General features: G+C 59.2%; 2 protein-coding genes across 2 annotated transcripts; one reads left to right on the plus strand and one right to left on the minus strand.

Annotated features, from left to right (window-relative positions):
• Positions 1–13,134: 13,134 nt before the first annotated feature.
• Positions 13,135–16,508, plus strand: LOC117640714 (pseudouridine-5'-phosphate glycosidase-like). The gene is made up of 10 exons (XM_034377535.1): positions 13,135–13,522; positions 13,746–14,002; positions 14,088–14,228; positions 14,305–14,380; positions 14,580–14,722; positions 14,803–15,004; positions 15,087–15,218; positions 15,337–15,412; positions 15,530–15,578; positions 15,665–16,508. The coding sequence occupies exons 1-10, from the start codon at positions 13,495–13,497 to the stop codon at positions 15,824–15,826; spliced, it is 1,266 nt and encodes a 421-aa protein (XP_034233426.1). The 5' UTR covers positions 13,135–13,494; the 3' UTR covers positions 15,827–16,508.
• Positions 15,824–22,417, minus strand: LOC117640502. Its single transcript, XM_034377021.1, has 6 exons — positions 22,193–22,417; positions 19,394–19,651; positions 19,064–19,162; positions 18,565–18,982; positions 18,210–18,488; positions 15,824–18,123 (listed from the first exon to the last, which is right to left on the minus strand). Exons 1-6 carry the CDS (start codon positions 22,389–22,391, stop codon positions 17,688–17,690), a joined length of 1,689 nt encoding a protein of 562 aa, XP_034232912.1. The 5' UTR covers positions 22,392–22,417; the 3' UTR covers positions 15,824–17,687.
• Positions 22,418–22,439: the final 22 nt, after the last annotated feature.

The following is a 22,439-nucleotide window of genomic DNA, read 5'->3' on the forward strand; positions in this document are numbered from 1 at the left end:
TCACCGTCGAACGCGGACGGGCACCAGCGGGATGGTTCCGCACACGTGGGCCGCAGACTGATTCTGTCTGTCTCTGTCGCACTCGCGGGGTGTCTGGGAAAGGTGTGAGAGGGGCAGAGCGAGACTCTCGGAATCAGTCTCGGCCAGTCCACCGTGCGCGGGGCTTGGCCGGAAATTGCTTCCGGTGGCTGGAAGCTTGCTGGAAGGCAGTGGGTCAGCGCCCCCTGCCGCGCTGGAAGGCTGGCACGCTGGAAGCGGAGCTCTGGAACTCTGGAACTCCGGCCGGAGGGCGGTGCCGGCGGGGACCGGAGGCGCGCTGAATACAGGGCGGCACGTCCAGGGGGACTCGACCCGAACGACCCGAAGGCCGAAACACATTAACCGCTGGCCTCGTAACGGGGGCAGCTGTCCTAAAGCCCCGTCGCGTCGCCCGCCAGGCTGCACGGCCTCAGCCACGGCCTCCCTCGACCTCCACCACGGCCTCCGCCAGGACCACCTGAACCCCATCCACAAGCTGTTGTAGGACCTCTACCATCGCTTCAGGAACGACATCTCACGACCTCTGCCTCGACCTCTGCCTCGACCTCTGCCTCGACCTCTGCCACGACCTCTGCCACGACCTCGGCCTCTGCGACGACCTCCTTCATGGCCTCTTCCACGGCCTGACTCGCGGCGGCGGCGGCGACTTCCGCTCGCCGTAAAGCGAGGCCGTGCTCCGTGTTTTATTTTTGCAGACTCCCTCCTCGTCTTCCGGCCGTAGCAGCAGTAGCAGCAGCCGGGGGCGTTTCCGGGCGGCCAGAGTGCTTCGCGCTTCGCAACGCGCTTCGCGAAGGAGGCGGCTAACTTGCCATTAGTGTCGCTAGCTCGCCAGCATCACCACGCCGACGGGAAAGGAAGTCGCTTCATTAGCAAATGCTGGCCAGTGGTGTGCCTAACGGCCCGGCGCGGGTAAACATCCAAAAATTACAGGAAAAGAACAAAATTCCACTCCACCTCGAGCGGTGTTGAACCAGAGTTTTCAACTTTGAAAACTACCCCTTTTGCGCTCGCGGCTGCGCCGGTCCCTTTGTTCCGCTACCTATGCCGTGCCGTCGCGGCCTGCCCGTCGAGGCAGCGGCCGGGCCGGCGGGCCGCGACAAGGGAAGTGCATTTGCCTCGCCCCGCCTCGCCCCCCGCACATCCTGGTGCCTCCCTGCCGGCCCTGCCGGCCCTGCCGGCCCTGCCCCACAGTGCTGTCCCCGCCCGGACAGGGAAGTAGAAAAAGCGCGGGATAGGAGGAGGGAGGGGGAAGGAAAACCGAAGAAGTGGAAACTGGGATGCTCGGTGCTGGCGGCTTGGCATGCTGTGCCCCCCCCCCCTCTTGCCACGCCCCAGACACTGCCCCGGCGGCGGGCCATCCTCCACAGCGATCTGATCCACTGCCCCCTTGGTGCAGGATGTGCTGGGTAATTTGCGGGGCTTTGGGACAGGATCCAGGGGCTTTGGGAGGTCCTGCAGACCCTCGGCCGCCCTCGGGGTAATGAAGGCAAGGCCCTGCTGGTGCTGATTCAACTGACAATCGCCGAGGCCGAGCGGCCGAGCCGTCACGGCCCGGCCCGGAATCCCCCGAATGACCGCCGACGACCACCGAGCAAGGGGAAGTAAGAAAAAGAAAGTTATTCTTGCGTGCGCGCCTTGGCGCTGCCGTGGCGTGTCGAGAGGCCACGCCGCCATTTTAATATCCGCCCGCCCTTATTGTTTTTTGCTTCACTCGCCTACAATTTTTTCGCATTTTTTTCTCCGGATTCCGCGATGCAGCCTCTGTATTTCCTTCATTTCGTGGTGTTTTTAAATTGTTCACTAGTAGATGTTGTTGCGTGGTTGTCTGCTGCCAGCGACTTAATGGCGTATTGATTGAGGGAGAGGCTACCCACTGCGGGCCCTGGTCAACGCCCTCGAGTACAGGGAGGACGCTCTGAGTCCTCCTACCGTGTCGTGCCGTGTCTCGCCTGGCTTCTAATCAATCGCAGGCCACTCGCGCCGTGGACATCAACAAAAACAATAGACCGCCCAGAGGCGGTAGTGGTTTTTTCCCCTGTTTTACTGCTGCTTCTTCATCATCTTTTTTATTTCGCGGCTGGAGGCGTCGAGAGAGACAAGGAGAGAGAGACAGGACACGCCATGGGGGTTCGAAAGGCCGCCCTCGTGGTCGGGGCCGGGCCGGGCTGGGCCGGGCTGCCTCGTCCTCGCTGACATTTGTGCCCAGGGCTTGGAGGCGCTACTGATGGGCGGGCCGGCAGGCCCTTAAGGACTCCACGAGCCGCGGGGGAGCTGTAACGAAATGGCTGCCTGGCCGGCACTCCACTGCAAGCTCCACTCCGCCCCAGAGTCCCCCACGTTCCAAGCGCGTCGCCAAAGCGCGCCCAGCGACGTGCCGCTGTGCCGTCCACCTGCAATTGGAATATTTTTCCGGGCGCTCTGCTGCTGTTGTCATCGGGGCCGCCGCCGCCACCGTGTTGCCGCCCCGCCCCGCCCCCACCGCCCGCCTCCCCCGGGGGTGGCAACTCCGGCTGGGGTTCTCCTGGGGGCGGCGCGGGGGGCGGAGCGGGGCGGGGGCGGCGCAACACAGCGACCCTTTGTCGGCAGGCAACGCCCCCGGCCCTCGGACTGCGGACACACTGGCGTGCAGACGGACGAGGCACTGGCCGCTCCTGCTGCTTAGCCGTCTCTGTCGCACTCATGCCAGCGGATGCGAGTGCGAGAGAGACGGAGCGACCGCCTGGCAGGTAGGCCGCCACACCGTCGGCAGTGCACCGGTGTGTCAGCGCGGCCTACCTCCCAGGCGCTCTTGTCTGCGCGGAGTGACTCCACACCGCACTGCAGGAAGGAACGGAGGAGGAGAAAGAGATTGACAAGAGCGAGAGAGAAGGACGGGACCAGGAACAGAACATAAGAGAGAAAGGAGCGCGGATGGAACATCGCTCCGACGCTCCGCCTTGGAAGCCACCGTTGCCACGCACTTCGTTGAATTGTTTTTACTTTCAGAGTGATCGTTCATGTGTCGTGTCCCCAGCCTCCATCCAGCGTGGAACTTGCCGTGACGAGAAAGACTGCAAATCCACGCCCTGGCGCCCCGAAAAAGAAAAACAAACCTAAAACAAGCGAGCCGCAATGAAGCCCGACACGCTGAGGTTATTTTCTTATATAATCTGTCGGAACGATCGCCGCGAGTGGCGGTATCAGGAGGAGTTAGGGAGAGGGGGAAGACGGAAGGGGAGGGGGGGGGGAGGTCGTCGCCGGAGGCGGCGGCATAGGTCGGGGCTATTCATCCCGTCTGTTGACAGGACCTTGACGAACGGCGCAAATTGCTTCACACACACACACACACACACGCCGTGAGCGCGCCGAATGAGGCACTAACAGACTAAAGGCGGACAAGCATAATAAAGCTGCCCGCTCGCGCCCCGTGTTGTGCTGGGCGTGGCGCGGCGTGGCGGGGCGTGGTAGTCGGGCGCTTGCGTGGAGCAAACTGCTATTGGGGCGGCTGGGCCACGGCCAGGCCACGGCCAGGCGGCCAGCACTGGAGCCAGCAGCGCCCGGGGCGGCATGCACCCCCCGCCCGAGACACTGGAGGAGAGTGAAGCATTGGTGGCGATACAGTGTGTGCGTCCGTGTGCGCGCGTATGTGTGTCGACGTGTTGTTGTGTGAGTGCGTGTTCGCGGGACCGAGAGTTTTGTCGGTGTGTGCGTGTGCGTTCTTGTGTGTACCCGCCGGTCCCCCGCGCGCCACAGAGCGTATTTTTGTGCCTTGTGTGTTGCGTGTGTGAATGGTGGATGTGTTGTGTTATTTTTTCATTTCGCTGCTTTTTGATTATTTTGTTTGCTTTGAAAGGCAACCCCCCTAATGAATTCCCCGTGTTGTTTGTTCCATCGAAACTTTCGATTTGTTTGACAACCCTCATCGCGCAAAAGATACAGCCAGCGTGCCGGCCTCTCTCCCCTCTCTCTCTCTCCCCCTCCCCCCCCTCTCTCTCTCTCTCTCTCTCTCTCTCTCTCTCTCTCTCTCTCCGTCGACCCAGGTCGTTGCCGAGGGAGGCGGATGGGGACGCCATGATTAGTCGCGGGCGAGATATAATTTTACGTACGGAGAATGTCAAGCAGGAGACAACAACAACAGAGAACAAGGACAACACTCGTCGCACTCACAATGAAAATTTTGGTTGCCGCCGCCGTGGAAAATGTCATCCTTGCTTGGCGCCACAAGTTTTGGCAGTGCCGGCGGCGAGCAGACGACAGGCAGACGGCGCTCGTCCCACGCCCCATCGCGCGGCGCGGCGCGGTGGCGATACGACGTCCGTGCTGCCGCGCTGCTCTCTGGGGTGCAGCGGGATGCTTTCCGAACCACCGCGTTCAATTCCGTCGCCCTGTCTCTCTCGCACCCACGCGGGCCGCTCCACGAGAGCGAGGGAGACAACAGCGACACCGTCGCCCGGAATCGCTGCCTGCCCCGCGGGGGTGAAGGGTGGGAGGGGGAGGGGGAGGGGGCAGCCGTCGATGACCTCCCGGGGCTACTTAGCCGAATCCCTCCTTCATCAATTCTCAAAGATAAGGATCCGCCCATTTATGGAAGGCGCGGCGCCGTCTGAGGCGAACCAGAGACGGGCGGGAGGTGGGGGGTGGGGGGGGCAGGAAGCGTTTTGTCCCCTGTAGAGATAGGCGCCCCCCGTCGTCTGACGAGGGCGGTTCGTGTATCTCCAGGCTGGTGCCAGGGTTCAAGTCCCAGAAAGAGACAGACAGAGGACAAAAAGAGGGAGAGCGAAAGAGAGGAAAAAAGTCCTTTCTTCTGGCAATTTTTTATTTTTTTCTCGAAAGGAGCAACGGCGGACAAGTCGACTCTGACGTCATTTCGCAGTGCCCCACGACGTTTGTGTGTTGTGCAGTGCGGCGCAGTGGCTGTGCACCTGAAATATACTGTCGCGCCGAATTGCCGCAACAAAAAAGTTGCATACGCGTTGGAGATCGCGCACTCCGCCGCCCTGCCGAAGCGTCGCTCTGTCTCTCTCGCACCGCTGCGGGGCGCCCCGTGAGTGCGACAGAGACGGGGCGACGAAACGGCTCCACCGCATGCAAGCGAGGACGGCGGGCGTGTACAGTGTGTAGTGCCCTCGGCGTTAGCGACTACTGGACTCGCCGCCAGGGAAGTCGCTAAGGCACTGCCGAGATGGACGACGCGTAATAAAAACAGCTTTTATTGCATGTGATGCTGTCGTGGCGGGGCGGGGCGGGGCGTCCTTTCACGGGGCCGTTAAACCCTGCGCTCGTCTGCACGTCTCTGTAACGCGCTGGCGGCGGCGGCAGCCGGCCACCGGGCAGCACTACTTCGCATCGAGGAACAGCACGGCGAGGAACCAAGAGTCCGGGGAGAGAGCGGTCGTCGCGTGTCCGAGAGATTCCCCGCGTCAAGTTAAAGGACGCCGTAGCGCGGACGGGAGAGGGTGTGAGGGTGCGCACAGGCCGAGTAACAGGGCGTTACGCCGCGCCCCTATTTTTCGTAAGGAGGCGGCGACACTGTACACCTCCACGCGCTGGAAGCCGTTCCCAGGGACTTCCTTGGTCCGACAGTGGAGTGCGTGTGCAGCAGGGCGGCGGCACGCGTGAATAGACAACGCGTTTTGGCGCCGCGCCCGGCCACGCCCACTCCGAGCCGCGGTCGTTATCGCGAGTTCGCCGTTCAGGACAGCGCTTCGTCGCTCTGTCTCTCTCGCACCGCGCCGCCACGCCGTACGGGTGCGAAAGAGACAGAGCGCTGCTTGGAATCATCGGACTGCTGCTGATAACGATATAGCGGCGCTAAACGCCTCGGGGCGTCGCCGAAGCAAAGCGGGGAGAGGCCGCCGCCGTCAGGCCGCCAGGCCGCGGGGTGGAGTTGAACCCGGGCCCCGGCCCCGTCGGATATATTAAGGTGGTCTCGTGGATCGATGTCGCCGTCGCGCCACGCCCCGCCACGCCCCGCCACGCCCCGCCACGCCCCGCCACGCCCCGCCACGCCCTGCCACGCCCCGCCACGCGCCCAAGTGCCTGTCTGGCCAAGCAGCCAAGCACCGGGCGAAACGTCTTGCTCCCGGTCCATCCTAGCTGCCCCCCGCCGGGCCGCCGTTGTTCGACTGCTAACAAGATCACGGACCGGTGTGTCTACTCGTACGCTCTCTTCTCGGAGCTCCCTCTGCTTGTTTTCGGTTCCAACAGGAAAAAGCGGGACGAGGAAAAAAAGTCGAAAAACAAACACGAAAGAGGACAGCCCTTGTGGAGGTGGAACCATACGTACGTGTGATTGTGTGTGTGTGTGTGTGTGTGTGCTCCTGAAATCCCCACCGGACGGTAAATTTATTTATGAATCTCTGCCGTGTCGCTGTGGCCTTGCCTGGGCTTGCCTGGCCTCGCCTGGGCTTGCCGCCCCGCCGGACTCCACGGGATTGCGCTTTTTGATCTCTGCCGGCTGTGCTAATGGCCACCGAATTTCTCATCCGGAATGAATGAATGGACGATGAGCCGATTAGAGTCACTCCGCGTGGCTCCGCGGCCACAAGGCCGAGACCCTCTCGGTGTACTTCTCTCGGCGCCTTTTGTCCTGGAGAGTACGACGGACCGTTTTCGACATTTTTTTGCCCGCGAAGCGGGCCTTCGAGCACACCTCAGAGCCACACGACTCTTCTCTGGAGTTTTTTTTTTCGGCCGCCTGCGCTGAACTTTGCGGATTTGCTGTGCCGAAACTCCAGCACAGGTCGATCTTGGACTCTTTAACAAGCTCGCGCCGCGCCGAAAGCTCTCTTCAATTCCTTTTTTTCAGGACGCGAGTCCCCGCTCGAAGAGCAGTGTCCGTTTCACGGGGCTGCAGACTGCATACTCGCGAGAAACGTCGGCGTTCTTCGCAAGGTTCTTCGCCTGCCAGGAATTTGCCAAAGATATTCTGCAATATTGCTGGAAACTCGGGCGGCGGCGGGCTGGGGAGTGGGGCTCCAAACGCAGTGCGCGCTGTGCGCTCCTGGGCGCGTGGGGCCCTCTCTCTTTCTCTCTCTCTCTCTCTCTCTCTCTCTCTCTCTCTCTCTCTCTCTCTCTCTCTCTCTCTCTCTCTCTCTCTCTCTCTCTCTCTCTCTCTCTCTTGCCGCCTCGCAGCGCCCTGCCCGGCGAGGCGCGACGACGAGACAGCGGCGCTGGGGGCCTGCTTGTCGGCGCGGGGGCGGTACGGGGGCGGCGCCGCTACGCGACAAACGAGGCCAATTCGGTTCCGCGTGGAACAAACTGGCAATCAGATCCAGGCATCCAGGCATCCCGGCGCCACGAGGCAGAACGGGGCAGAGGCGCGCCCGATGGGGGACGCCCGTAAACAGCTTCGTCTCTCTCGCACTCGCGGGGCGCGCCGTGTGGGTGCGAGAGAGACAGAGCACCGCTCGGAATGAGCCTGCTGCAGCCAAAGCGCAGCCGGGCAGTGGGGCACGCGCTTGCACTGTGAAACCGGAATGCAGGGAGCGGTACTCGAACCCACGGACTGAGCTTCGGAAATCGGCGCCCCTACCCACGCGGCCATCACGTCCGGCCCTCGCGTGGGCGGCTGATCCTCAGCGGCGCTGGCTGTGGGTCCTCGACACGCCCAGAGGCCGGGGCGTCCGGGGCGTGGCAACGACGGCGGGGCTTGCTCCAGCCTCGCTTCCAGCCTCGCTTCCAGCCTCGCTTCCAGCCGTACGTAACCGGCGGTAACTGGACAGGGAAGTGGTGGGGGTGGCTGGGGGTGGCTGGGCCTGCGGGGGCGGCAGCGTCACTGACTCATCGCGCCCCCCAGCTGAGTGACCCCCGCCGTCCGCGCGCCCCTCGGGAACACGCAAAGGGGGTGTAATTGACCTGGGGAGGGGAGGAGGGGTCACAGCGCCGACAACGCCCCCGCCCACAGCGCGCACGCAAAAACAAAAGACACTCAAAACGGATTGTTTTGGTCTCATTTAGCGCGGCGACGGCCCAGGGCTTTGCGTTTGACTCGCGCGGCGCTCGCGGCGCGGAGGGAAGGAGGGAGGGGTTTGACCCTTCGGCCCTACACTTTAAATCCCGCGCTCGCCGCTGTCTGGGAGGGCTGAGGGCGCCGCAGAGGGCGCGGCCCGCAACAACATCATTCCATTATCTTGCGACCACCTCCAGCTTGTCTGCCTTCGTCTGCCTTCGTCTGCCTTCGTCTGCCTTCGGCGCCGCGGTCTCCAGCAATCTCTCCAGCCCCTCCAGTCACTCCAGCAGGGGCCTCCACGACCGCCCTGCCTCTGTGTGTGTGAGTGTTTCGCGTGTTTCGCGTGTCCCGGATCACGGCGTTGGCTTTGGCCCCGGGGCCCTGCTGCTACACACACGTGCGGCCGAGCTTAGTGAAAGCCTCGCCACACACACACACACACACACACACGCACACACACACGCTGGAGAGCAACGTATGCTCCCTTATCGCGGGTGAGCAGCCTGCAGCCAAGGCATAGTAGTCTGAGATTGTTCCAGCTTTGAGGAATTAGCGACGTTACAAGGCATGGCGCCGCGCGCGCCGTAGGCCGCAAGGGAGAGGGGCGGGGGTGGGGGGTGAGGGTGCGATGACCCAACTGGAAAGAGGGGGCTGCAAGCAGGTGGGTAAATGGCGTGTGTGACGTCATGGCTTCCGACCGCGTGGCTCTGCCGGTGGCGTGGAAACGGGGGAGGTGTTGTTGTTGTTGTTAGCCTCGCACATCGAAAAGGCCGTGTGCTCCCTCAATAAGTCCCCCGCACCCGGCTCGGCTGGAGGAAGTTTATTTTGACTCGAAAAGCCGCTGCTTTGGCCCCTGCTCCTCGAGGAGGCCGAGGAGGCCGAGGAGGACGTGCTGGACGACGCGCTGGACCGGCGGGGAAAGGGGCCAGGCCGAGCAATGGGGCCGGCGGAGTCTCTCTGCAAGGCAAACATTTCTTTCTGTTATCACTCTGGGGAAATAAAAACGCCGCGTCCGCCAACTTTCGAGTGTGTGTGAGTGTGTCTGCGCTCGTGTTGTTGTTGTTGTTTGTTTGTTTTCATTGTCGCCTTCGTGCTGGTGTGAAGAGGAGCGCAGAGCAACGCTGCCCTCATATTTGATGGTGTGACGGGCTTTAGCGCCACCGTCTCATGGCAGCGTGTGGGCGGTGTGGGCGAGTGTGGGCGGCAGTGTGGGCGACCCCGACGGACGAACAGCGCCGATGAAATTGGCCTCCCGCTGGGGAAACGGAGGCGCGTAAATTCAGGGCCAGGCGATGCGGTGGCGGCATCGCGAGGCGCCCTCTTGTAGGTGCGAGAGAGACAGAGCGACGAAAACGACCCTCGGAATTATCAGTCTACAAGGACCGGTGAAAAGGACTACAATTGTTTGTGCCCCCCGTATTTCGCCAGGAAGTTGGAACGCCTGGCGCGTTTTGTCTCGAAACGTGAGAGGAAGGGAAACTTTCCGGGCAAACAATGAGGGACTGGATGAAGATGATCGAAAGGTAGCGAAGCGAGTCGCCAGTGTTTCCGTGCGGAGTGAATCGCGCCTTCAGCGTCTAAACAGTTTTCGCAGCTCGGCAGGAAGACGCGTACGGCGGGGGCGGAGGGAAAACAGCTAAACAAAAAGATACACAGCGGCGCCCTCGCCCTCCTCCTCCACGCCGAGCCGCGCCGAGCCGCGCCAACGTTTACACTCGCCACCCAAACTAGCTCTGTGATGCCTCCCATGCATACTGACCAAATACCGAAATAGCTTTCCCTCCACTCTCTCTCTCTCTCTCTCCCTCCCCCCTTCAGCCCGCTTCAGCCAGACCCGCGACTGCTGGGCTTCCGGATCAGGGCGCCTGTCACGCTGCGCCCACCGCTCGCTCGTCACCGCCTCCAAGCACCCCGTCGGCTGGCACGGCTGGAAACACGGTGGAGTGGCGGCAGTGGAGGTGACGGCCTGGCGGTCTGACGGCCAGGGCGCGTGCTGCGGGCGAGGCTGCCGAGGCTTTGCGTTTTGCGCGCCTCTGGGCCGGCAGGGCCAGGGCCAGGGCCCGCCTGGACGGCGGCGTGTCTGCCTGCATCTTTTATTTATGAAACCTGTTGCTCGGAACCAGCTCGCCAGCTCGCGCAACGAACCCTCGCACTCGCACGGAAACCCCGCCGTGGCTCGGACGTCGAACCCCGCGCAATTTGAAACTCGCTCTGTCTCTCTCGCACCCCAGCGGCACACAGTGCGAGAGAGCGCGCCGAGTATGGCGCCACGAACCCCCTTTGGACGCCACACCGCCCCGGTTCTTTCGCAGCGCGGGGCGTTAGGTAATTCGCGGACGAAGCTGTGTTCGACGCGCTGCCGCCGCCCGTGAAGGCCGTTTTGCCGGCTCACCGAACAGCAGCAGCCTCGTCGCGCTGTCTCCCTCGCACTCGCGGGGCGCCGGGCGTAGCCGGGCGGGGGTGCGAGAGAGACAGCGCGATTCTTCGGAAATGCTGTCTGCCGCGTCTGCCGTCGCCTCCCACGCGAGCGATCAGCCCAACCCGCTTAGTATTCCAGGCAGGCCCGCCCCGCCCCGCCCCGCCCCGCCCCGCCCCGCCAGAGACTCTGTCTGTTGTCCGCGAATCCCTCGGCACCACTGCGCCGCCAACTTGACGTTCCGGAATAGACCAGTCTGGCTCTGTCGCACATTCTGCCGGCAGACCAATTTCGGTGGACACAACTCCTGGAGCGCGTCGCTCCCGTTCGTCCGACAGGACTTCGAACCGAGCGCACTTCTACGGACAGCCCTTCGGGCTTGTTAGGTACTAAAGCGAAATCCACGCTTACTTTGCAAGTGCGCCGTTCCAAGTGTTTGATGCGAGTTTCATCATCGAGGAATGTATAGAGCTCTGGCGCGGCCATAGGAGTTGCGGGGCCGTAATCCGACCGGGACCGCCTGGCCTGGCGCCGACGGGGGCGCGCTCTGTGAAGCTGGGGGCGGCTTGGTTTGGGGACTGGAGATTGAAAACCCCTCAGCGGTACACTCGTCTCGGTTCGGCAAAAAGACACCCACACACACACACACACACGCACACGGTATCAGGACTTTCCTTCATCATATTCCGTGAGATGAAAAAAAAATTACACAGGGCGGAAGAAAAAGGAACGGAACCCGCAAAGCGTGTTCCGCCGCGCCAGAAAGGTGGAAAACTCGTAATTAAAACGAAAAGCCGAGTTGAGGCGGTCTTATGGCTGCTCGTGACGTGCCGTGGCGTGGCGCGGCGTGGCGCGGCGTGGCGGAGCGGGGCACCTTTTAATCAGCAACAAGAGCCGCCCCCCTCGGTCTGCCACCTGCCGGCCCTTTGTCTCGGGCTGCATCCCCTCGCCTTTTTGCCTTCCGCCTCCTTCGCTCGCGGCGCTCTCCCGGCTTTTCCAGGTCTCCCAGCTCTCCCAGCTCTCCCAGCTCTCCCAGCTCTCCCAGCTCTCCCAGCTCTCCCAGCTCTCCCAGCTCTCCCAGCTCTCCCAGCTCTCCCAGCTCTCCCAGCTCTCCCAGCTCCTCCAGCTCTTCCTCTTCGTCGCGAATCGCAATAAGACGCCTCGCGGATAAGAATATGAATCTTGCGGTGAAAGAAGCTGCTCTCTGGAACGTGAAAGTTAGCGGAGCCTGGCAGGACCCCAGGTCAGCGCCATGGCAGGGCAGCGTGCTGATTCGGCGATTCTGTCTCTCTCGCACCCCGCGTTGTACCACCGCCCTCAAAGGCCGGCTCTGGCTGGATCCTCCAGTGCGACGAACCGCGTGGTTCTCGGCCGTAAGCTCACCGCGTCGTCCAGTACCGATGTTGGGGTTACGCAATCCGGGTACCGGCAGGGGCGCGCGACCGCCGGGTGACCGCCGGGCCGGCGGCACGGACCGGGAGGACCGGGGAAGCACAGCCGGCGGTGGTTCGATTCCCGGCTTCCCGGCCGGATGGCACTCACCTTTGCGGGGCACTTGTGGAGGGTGGGCAGGTCAGGTAGCCTCCCTCCGGGCGACGGGGTGGGCGCGGCGGGCGCGGCGCGTGGCGGGGTGGGCGAAGACGAGGCCTGCAGCGAGGCGGGGCGGACACGGCGCGGCGGACGCGGTGCGGCCCCCAGAGCGCTGAGACGACGACTGGTGGGCTCGGCGCCGTTCGGCTCGCGGCGACGCGGCGTGCGGTGCCGCGGCCGTGCCGTGCGCCACGACACGCCCCTCGCCACCCCCGGCCCCGACGCCCCGCGCCCCGCCCGCCCGCGCCGCCACCACCACTCCAGGCGGGGCCCGGCCGCCCGACCTACCGCCCCATCCCCAGCCTGCCCCAGCCTGCCCCAGCCTGCCCCAGCCCTGATTCAGGCAGGCCCGACGCCCTCGCCCCACCATCGCCTGTTGCCTGTTCGTCGCCCCCGAGCTCAGGTCTCCGCCACGCCCCGCCGCGCCCCGCCCCGCCCCACCCCGCCTGCGTCACGCCCGTACGACACCCGCACGTGCGCCACGGACCAGCATACAGCAGCCGATCAGGTGGCGAGGCGAACTTGCTGGATGCTCTGTTGCACCTGACAGCGGTTTCCAGCGAATCAAAACGGCGTCAAAGTGATGTCGGAGGATGTGGAAATAACATCCCTAGACCTCATTCTGACCCCACCTCGATCCGCTTGCTCTCTTTGAGTTAGGCTCGTAAACTGCCTGGGCTCTTTCAATGAACGTGAAAAGAATAAAAATAAAGTAAGACCGACTGTTGCTCCTTTCTTTTCACCCTGTGACCTCTGCGCGACTGACTTTCGGGCGCCCCGGGCCTGGATTCTGGATATTCGCTCATTCAATCACCGCGATATCTCTTCCCATATCTGCCATAAAAAAGAATCCGCGCCAATCGACAAGCGAGCGCGTCCACCGCGTCCACCGCCCGCACCAGGCACCAGCTCCAGCGGATATTTTTTCTCAATCGACTCAAGGGCGCCCCCCTGCCCGCTTCCCCCCCTCCCCCTCCTCCCCAAGGGGTGAAACAACGCGAGGATATGAGCGCCGCCCGGCGGTCCCGGCGGGAGCGCGTGCACGTCACGCGGAGACTCCGCGCCCAAGAGACTCGCGCCCGGAGTATCGGCGCGGAGTCTCTGCGGCGCCGCGTACTGCCGCCTGCCATGCCACGCACGGGGTGTCGGCAACGGCCTGCGGTGTAGTGGCAAGGCATGCCCGACCGGCACCGTGCGTCTTTGACAAAATGCTGAACACGACTTGCCTCTATCTTGAAACTATGTATTTGAAGTTGCAGACGCGGCCTTAACGTTTTCCATTTGAATTGATTTGTTCTTGACAAATTCTCATACCATCCCTTTGGGCAGTGGGCAGTGTCGTCTGCTCAGCGCCGCAGGAGCTTGTTGTTGTTGTGTGGTGTGGAGCTGTGTTTACGTGTACTCTGTGGACTCTTAACTCTGATTTTCGCGTGTCTTTTTTAGACTTTTTAATAACCAGACTCGTAAAGTTTCTCTTTTAATAGTGCTACAAGTTTTATGTTTCACTTTAACGGCCATCATGAGGCTTCCTTTTCAACGGCGTTTAGGTTAGTAAGCTAAAGCACGTCTTTTCTGATCATTTCTGTGATACTACTGAATGACGCTCTGTTCTCATGAGGCGAAACCATAAAGCATGTACTCAAGCATCGCGAGTTGTATCGCTGCTAGTATATAACCATTTGACTCTGTTTGATGCTGTTCAAACATATGTGGCTGCAACTAGTTGCATTGTTTGAGTTATTTATTAATGAATGTCCAAATGTTTTGCAGGTCTTGTGCCACAATTGCTTCATCAGGTGTCCAAAATACAGACTAGAAGTTCAGACTTCTCACTTCTTTCTCGGCAGCTCTCTAGCAACAGTAATTTTATGAATACACAATATATTGATGTCTCTGAAGAAGTCCGCTGTGCGCTTTTTGAGGGTAAACCAGTTGTTACTTTGGAGACAGCTATCCTTACACATGGTATGCCAAATCCAACAAATGTGGAAACAGCCCTTAGAGTTCAAGAAATTGTTAGAGAAAATGTTAGTGATAGAAATATTAATTGCTAAATAAGGTACTTTTTTTATCATTGACACATTTACTTTTACCATCTGCCTTATATTTCAGGGGGCTGTTCCTGCAACGATAGGCATAATCAAGGGAAGAATCAAAGTTGGCTTGGATGATGATACATTGATTCGCCTCGGCACTGTGAAGACTGACACTTTTAAGACTTCGTACAGAGACCTACCTTTTGTCTTGTCTCAAGTAAGATTTCATTTGTAGGTTTTACTTTCACTGTACTTTGTGGACCAGGGATTAAACAACTTTATTTAATTCACAGAAATTGAATGGCGGCACCACTGTATCTACCACTCTGACAGTGTCCAAAGCTGTTGATGTTCCTGTAATGGTTACTGGTAAGACACAATTATCGTTTTATCTTTTGTGCTTCCAGTTAGTTTAATTTCAAAGACTACTTTAGAACACACATTCATTACCTTTTTTGGTTTCCAAGAAACTTTCTCAAAGTGCTTTTCAATTTATTTATTTATCTATTTGCTTATTTACCTTACTTCTAGACTGGAAATACAATTCTACTTACGTATTTTTCTATAGGTGGGATTGGAGGAGTTCATCGGGGTGGAGAGACAACTATGGACATCAGTGCTGATCTTGTTGAGCTTGGCTGTACTCCAGTTGGTGTAGTGTGTAGTGGTGTTAAAAGTATTCTTGATATTGAAAGGACTCTTGAGTTTCTGGTGAGTAAGAAGAACCTTTCTACTAACCAGTGACATTTGTTAGTTTTTAATGGTTGTGCTTTTTTTAAAAATGATTTCAGGAAACTCAAGGTGTCTTGGTTGCTTCATTTGGCCCAACTAAAGATTTTCCAGCATTTTACTCACGAGAGAGTGGTCAACTTTCTCCATACAATGTAAACACATCTGAGGAGGCAGCCGGTCTAATCCATGTGATGAGAAACAGCCGACTGAGGAGTGGTTTAGTCATTGCGGTGCCTGTGCCACAAGAGAGTGCCATTCCGCGTAAGTTCAGCTGCAAACATTGTAGACTTTGCACCCTAAAAAGAAACTATTATTATGGTTTTTTATGCCTGTCCTTTTGTAGGTGATGAAATGGAGGAAATTATTAAAGTTGCTGTCAGTAAGGCAAATGAGAGTGGCATTCGAGGTAAAGAAATTACACCTTATGTGCTCAGCCAGGTTGCGAAAAGCACAGCTGGCCGTTCGTTAAGTACTAGTATCCTTTTGCATAGACAATAAATGGTACTTCTTTTGCTTTTCCTAAAGGTGTTTCACTGGTAGAGTAATAACAGAAATAGTTTCTACTTTGATTGTGTGTTCTTAACTCCTTGTAGATGTTGCTCTTATCCAAAATAATGCCGCTGTAGGTGCAAAAATTGCAGTGGACCTAGCCAAGCAGAATTTTAAAAGGTATTTTTGATTTTAGTTTTCATATTTCTTGTGATTAGTGACTACACGATTTAAAGAGTTTTCATTCTCACTCTCTCCATCTGTCTGTACTCTTATTGTGTTTCAAATGTTACACAGATTGAAACCCAACACTCAAGGTGGAACAACTAAGGAAAAACCTGATGTAGTGAGTTGAACTTGTCTTGAACTTTAAAGATGTTCGGTCATATAAGTACTTTCTTAAAAACAATTTTTTTTGTCTTTTAAAATTAGATGGTGATTGGTGGTGCAGTGGTCGACAACATCACCAAGCTGTCGGAGCCTTTCAAGGTAAGCTTCAACTCTGTCGCTGCTTCTCCTTTCATTGCCATTGCTTGTGGTGATGTGACATGTCTGGATCATTGTGTTAGATTTAATGATCTTGGTCAGATGTAGAGAAATAATGCACCCTTGTTTATTTTGCACTATGTACATTGGGATACAAGCAACAAAAAGGGTTTCTCTGTGTGAAGACTTGTCTCAGGGGACTGTTACGTTTGCTGTGCAAACTGGTCACGGACATGCTGTAATATATGTAACACACACATATATATTGTCTTAACAGTTTCACAGAAACATTTTAATTGATTGGAGGTTAAAGCATTTTGAAAAGGGACATTCTGAGGAGACATATCTAACTTCTCATGAGCCACCTTTTCCAACACTCATGGGATACAAATCACCTATGTGGTTCTGGTCTGTGGTAATTTTTCCCTCCATTGCGGGGGCATATCTACCTTAAGAGTGAAGGTTTGAAATATGTTGTTTTATGTTATTTTTGTCAAGAAAACGGTGACTTCTTCTATCAGTGCAAAATCTAACTTGAGAGCAAGTTTTGAATGTTTTATTTTCATCTGCTTTGCACTTCAGTTTTATGTTGACTCCAAATGTTCATTATTGTTGATAAGCTTTTTCTTTTAGTGACTCTTGCCTCTCCAAATCAGGATGAGATATCTATTGTCAGACTATGCCCTCCTTGACAAGTGTAAATTTCAGATCGTGTTACTGAAAAAGATGTTAACATTTTTCACAAACTAGTAAAACCAAAAATAAGTAAAAATTTAAAGTTGAACATGAACTCACATATTGCTTTGTAACTTTTAAATATTCAAACTTATTAACATTGTTCAAAATCAGTCACTCTATATGCTTAATTATTTAAAGGAAATTGATAATAATCTCAAAATGGTACAATGTAGAAAAAAAATTAGTTCCATTACGCTCTGATAAACCAAATTTGAAACTACACATAAAGCTTGTCTGATGAGAAACAAAGGCACACCTTTCAGGATTAATTGGTAAATTTGACAAAGACTTTGGAGATAATTATGGCCTAATATGTCTTCTCTCCCCACTCGTGTGACTTACACTATACTCAGAACATTGCTTGTTGTCCATTGCAAAATTGCATATCACACAGGAGAAGGCACGCATCAATTGCCAGTGCAGCAGTAGATGTTCCTTTGTTCGTGAGACACCACAGTTCCGATTCCATTGCTTTTCTTCATCAGGTACCAATCCACACTTCAGGGAGGTCCACTCACCACATGACTACCTTTCTCGCTCATTTCGCAAGCGTCTCTCATTTGATCAAAATTGTATTATTTTCCCCCTCGAAGGGCGTTGTCTTTTACATAACATTACCTATAAAATGAACACACGATATACACTGTCGTCACCGCTTTTGCGATGCGCTGATGCATTCAGTTCGGGACGTTTGATTTTAGCCGCCTGGGTCGCGGGCCTGGACGTGGCGTAGCGCAGAAGCTTCCCGAGCCGAGCGGAGCCGAGCGGAGCCGAGCGGAGCAGAAAGCAGCCGAGCCATGCGGCGGTATAGCGCGGAGCTGAGCCGAGCCGGGCGGAGGAGGGTAGGGCAGCGACCCTGCGGGGCGCTCTACCCTGGGCAGTGGGGCCGTGGCCGTGGGCCGTGGGGCCTGGAGCGTAGCGCCGTGCCGGACCTTGTCTGGAAGCCCGTCCAGCACGCCGCGCCACGCCACTGGCAGCGGGGGCAAGGAACAGGAAACGGCATGCAGGCTGGGCCGAGTCGCCGACGAGTCGAGTCTCTCCGCCACTTTGCGTAGCTTTTGCTTTTTGTCGGGGGCGCCCCCTCTCCCTTTTTCTCTTTTCTCGCTCAGTCCTTCTCCTTCTTCCTCCTCCGCGGCGCGCCGTCGCCGTCCTTGTCCTTGTCCTTGTCCACGATGCCGAAGGGGAACTGCACGTTGTCGCGCGGGAACCAGGCGGCCAGCCAACGCCGTAGTCATATGTCGCTGCGGTGCCTGTGCGTGGGGTTGCGCGCCAGCAGCACGCGGTTCATGTCGTGCAGCTCGTGGAGCTCGTGCAGCTCGTAGTTGTTGTTGCCGTTGGAGCCCTGGCGCGCCATCTTGGGCTCGGACTGGCCATGCTGCTGCGCCGCCAGCCCCGCCAGCCCGCCGCCGCCGTCGTCCTGGATGAGCAGCGCGCAGTGGCTGTTGGTGTCCGAGTCGTTGCCGTCCTGCAGCGACAGGTGGTGGTGGTGGTGGTGGTGCCGGTGGTGCAGCATGGGCGTGTGCTGCACTAGCTGCACCTGGGGCGCCGCCGTCTCCGCGCGCTCGCCGCCCCGGTCCGGCAGCACTCGGTCCAGGCCCCGGTCCAGGCCCCGGTCCAGGCCCAGCGCGCCGCCCGCCGGCGTGTGGTGCAGCGGCGTGGTCTGCAGGCTGTCGGCGGGCTGCAGCAGCAGCGGCGTCGTGCCCGAGTCGGCGCGGCCCCGCCTCTCCTGCGGCGTCCGCGAGCTCCCTGCAACAAAGAAAGTCGCTCTGTCTCTCTCGCACTGCCGGGGCGTCCCGCTTGGGTGCGAGAGAGACAGAGCTTACCGATGACGGGCGAGTCGTCCTGCTGGCTGGCGCCCTGGCCTCTGCCCGTCACCAGGGAGCCGTTGTTGTTGGAGAAGCGGGCCGCCTGCTGCGAGCCGGGCGGCGGCGACTTCCTGCCCTGCGGGTCCTGGTCCGGCGAGCTGAGCTGCGGCGCGTTGAGCTCGCCCTGCAGCATCCTGATCTTCTGGATCATCTCCTTGATCTCGTACCTGCGGGCCGAACAAACCGATCAACGACTGCAGTGCAGTGTGCGCGCCGCGAGGCTCGCCCCCACAGTGTACCCACCTGAGGATGCCCAGGAAGCAGACCTTGACGAAGCCCAGGATGCAGTAGCCCACGATGAAGAGGATGTCGGCGGCCGACGTGAGCCACGCTTTGAGCCGCACCTCGCAGCCCGTGACGTAGAAGCGCGTGAGCGGCGCCGTGGGCTTGACGGGGTGCGTGATGATGCGGCCGCCGCCCGCGGGCACGCCGCTCAGGCTACCGCCGCCGCCAGTGGGCCCGGCGCCTCCCACACTGCTGGTGCTGCTGGTGCTGCTGCCGGGGACGCCGTCGGGCGGGTGCAGCAGGCCGCCGCAGTAGAGGTCGGCCGCGTCCGGGACCACGCCGGGCCGGCCGTCCTCGGGCCGCGGCTCGAAGATGTGGTACTCGTCCTCCGCCTCCAGCCCCACCGTCGTGGTGGACGGCGTCGACGTGGTCGTCCCTGCCGCCGGAAGGAGGCACGGTCAAGTCAACCACTAAAAGTGAGTGTCGGAACCGGGATTCGAACCCGCGCGGCACGTACCGTGGTAGTGGAAGTTGCGCAGGGCGGCGGAGCGCGGTGGCAGCGCGGGGAGCGGACGGCAGCAGCTGTCTGGCAGCCAGCCCAGCGAACGGTTCAGCGCTGCAAACCAAAGACGAAGTGTTCAAATATCCCAAATAAACTAGGCGCAAACCACTTGACATGTGAGAAAAATAGAGAAATAAAAACCAAGTAAATGACGCTCGTGTGTGCCCGTTACACAGTTTATTTTACAGTGCAGCTAGGGTCCTTGGGAAACTGAAGCCGCAGCTTTGAGTCCGCAGGCGCGCACTGCGCCGCCACGCCGCAAGTCGGCGACGCGTTGCTCCTTACCAGTGTAGTCCGCGGGGCCCTGGACGCCGCAGCAGCGGTTGTCGCGCTGGTACGCGTCCCACGTGGCCGTGAAGGCCGAGTCGACGCTGTACTCCTGCAGCAGCCGCTGCCGCAGCCAGGGCCGCAGCTCCTCGCAGATGCTCTCGAAGCGGAACAGCCACACGACGCCCACCATGGCGTCGCCGAACAGGAGCAGCAGCAGCAGCAGCCAGTACACGTTGAGCAGCTTCTGGTTGAGTCGCCGCGCGCCCAGGCAGCCTGCAGGGGCAGTGGAAGAACTCGCGCAGAGTTAGTGGGGGTCGAAAATCGAAAACAAGTTGCATGTCGGTCCGATGTGTGGTAACCCGTGCCTGCTGGCCAGGTGGCGCAGCTGTCGAGAGAGAGAGAGAGAGGGGGGGGGGGACTGGGTAGCGGCGGTGATAGATTGGACGGCGAGGCGAGCGAGCGCCCGCGAAGTGGCGGGTAGGCAACCCGGCCCCCACGCCTGTCGCGGCGTTGCCTACCCCGGACTTCGCAGGCGCTAAGGGAGCCAGTTGCCAGTTTGGCCTCCTCAGCACGCTGCGGCGCCGCGGTCCTCGATCGCCGGCCACCTCCAGCACGGCGGTTCCCCTTTTCTCCCCCCAAAAAAAGAACAGAACGTCCTTGACCTACACGGCCAGAAAGCGCGAGCGTCACGGGGAAAAGTAAACCCCTACAGTGATTAATCCTTCCCGGCCGCGGCGGCTGGTTTGCGATGCGGCCCCGCGACCCTGAGGGCTCTCTGTCCCTCCCGCACCCGCGCGGGATGTCCCGCCCGTGGGAGGGAGACAGCGACGAAAGTCGTCTTCGGCATCAGCCCCGTGCCGCCGGCCCGCGGCGGCAAGTGTATTAATATCAGAATTCTCTTCCGCCGTGCCGTGCCGCGCCGTGCCGTGCCGTGCCGTGCCGTCGCGGCACTGGCTCCACCTTCCGCTACCCCGCCCCCTGTCCCCCGCGGGCAACGCGCGGCTTTGAGAAATGATTAACGAGACGGCTGCCAGGAGAGGAAAGTGAGTTCCTCTCGGCCGTGTGCTGCTCCATGCTGCTCTCGCTGCCCTGCTCGCACGCCGGCACGGCGGCACGCGGTGGATGCCCTGGAGCCCGCGCCGCGCTCGGCCGCGCGCTCTGCCTCTGTTTATTCGTTATTTCGCCTCATTCGCGGTCTCGCTTCATTTCCGCAGCGCAGTGGCCAGGGGAGCCACCAACTTAATTTAGTTTTCTTATTTTCCGCGAGACCACGCTCGCGCGTGTAAGTATGTGTGTGTGTGGGGGGGGAGAGAGAGAGAGAGAGATTTCCATTCCGAGAACGCCGCCACACTCGTGCCACGTATTTGCCAAACGAGTCGTTACTTCCTCTGACGCGACCGCGCCGCGCCCCGCTTCGCCCTGCCTCCAGCCCACTTTGCGCTGCGTTAGAAATAATACGCGGTAACAAGTTTTCTCGGCTGTGTGGGTGTGTGTGTGTGCAAGGGAGAGAGAAAGTGTGTGTGTGTGTGTGTGTGTGTGTGCAAGGGTGGGAGAAAGTGAGAGTGTAGGGCAGCGTGAATGTGTGTGAGAGAGAGAGGGAAGGGGCGGGCCACTTGAACCGCGGCGCGAACAAGCCACGTGGAATATTCCTTTGCCCGGCTGGCCCGTAACGGTCCGCAGCGCGGCACACCGTCCGCACCGGCCCGTCGGACCCGTCGGCGGCGCCAAAGTTTTCATGATATTTTATTCTTGGCGGGAAGAATGTGGAGCAGGCGGCCCGGCAGCTCCGTGTGGCTGGGCTGCGCTGGGCGCGGCGTGGGTGGAGATTGCTTTTGTTTTGCGCGGTAGTTGCGGGCAAGCAGGTGTGAATGAATACTGGAACGGGCTGGAACGCGCATCCCGGCCCGCCAAACGGCCACACAGGGAGGGGCCGGTCCGTAAATAAGGAAAAATACCCCGCGCGCTGCTGCAGCTTCTGGAACTGACACGTCAAAAAAAAATATTTTCGCGGTTGGCATCGCGTCCGCCGCTCGGAAAGAGACAGCCGATCCGCAGTGTAATGGATTACCTTCCGCGACGCCTCGCGAAGATGGATGGAGCGAGGCTTGTTTGAATTAACAGTGTCGCCGCGAAAAAAGAAAATAATTGGTCGGACGGGCGAGCAGAAGGCGAGCGAGCGAGAGGCGGGGGCCGGCCGAAGCCGCGGTCCGTTGTCGCCGTCGTCGCGAAGGCGGGGCGGGGCGGGGCGAGGCGGGGCGGGGCGAGGCGGGGCGACGCCAGGCGCAGCATCATCGGAAAGATGACGCCCGCGTGGTGGAGGGGCGGGGCGGCCTTTGGGCGGCCCGCTATCCCAGCAGGATTAATCCCCCACCCCCCACCCCGGCCACCGCTGATTTTAATGCTAAGAGGCGCCTTGGTTTATTTGCATGCCATTCTTTAAAGGGACGCGCGGGACAAGAGGCGATGTTATCTTTTACATCCTGCGCGCCTCGCCCCACCCCGCCCCACCCCATGGAGGCTGCGCTGGGCGGCGCTGGGCTGAGCGAGCGGCACCATTGTCGAGGAGTCACTCAGAGACCGCGGTCAAATAGCCGCGACAAAGGGAGCCGATTTATCAGCAACCACCTCAGGCTCGGCGGGGCGGGGCGGGGCGGCTACTCTTGCCGCAATTAGGGAATCTGGGGATCTTGGCGGTTACTTGGAATTACACACAATCACAACCCCACCAGTCACAAAAAAACAACCGGTTTCAAGATTATTCTGCTTTTTTGAGTGACTAATCTATCATTGAAAAGTAGAGGAAAAGGCACTGACCTATCATCTGGATGAAGCCGCTCTGCGAGAGCACGGCGAAGTAGCCGTAGAGGAAGGTGGGCTGCAGCAGGGACAGCCCCGGCACCAGGTTGCGGCGCTGGTCGAAGACGACGGTGTGGCACGCCGTGACGGCGAAGCCCAGCACGCACACGAGAAGCAGGCCGTTGCACGTGTAGATCCACAGGCGGTAGTACTGCATGGCCCGCGTGTCGTAGTGCAGGGGGTGCGCCGGGGCGGCGCGCGGGGC

This window comes from Thrips palmi, unplaced genomic scaffold, assembly GCF_012932325.1.
Source record: "Thrips palmi isolate BJ-2018 unplaced genomic scaffold, TpBJ-2018v1 HiC_scaffold_12, whole genome shotgun sequence".
Classification (NCBI taxonomy): domain Eukaryota; kingdom Metazoa; phylum Arthropoda; class Insecta; order Thysanoptera; family Thripidae; genus Thrips; species Thrips palmi.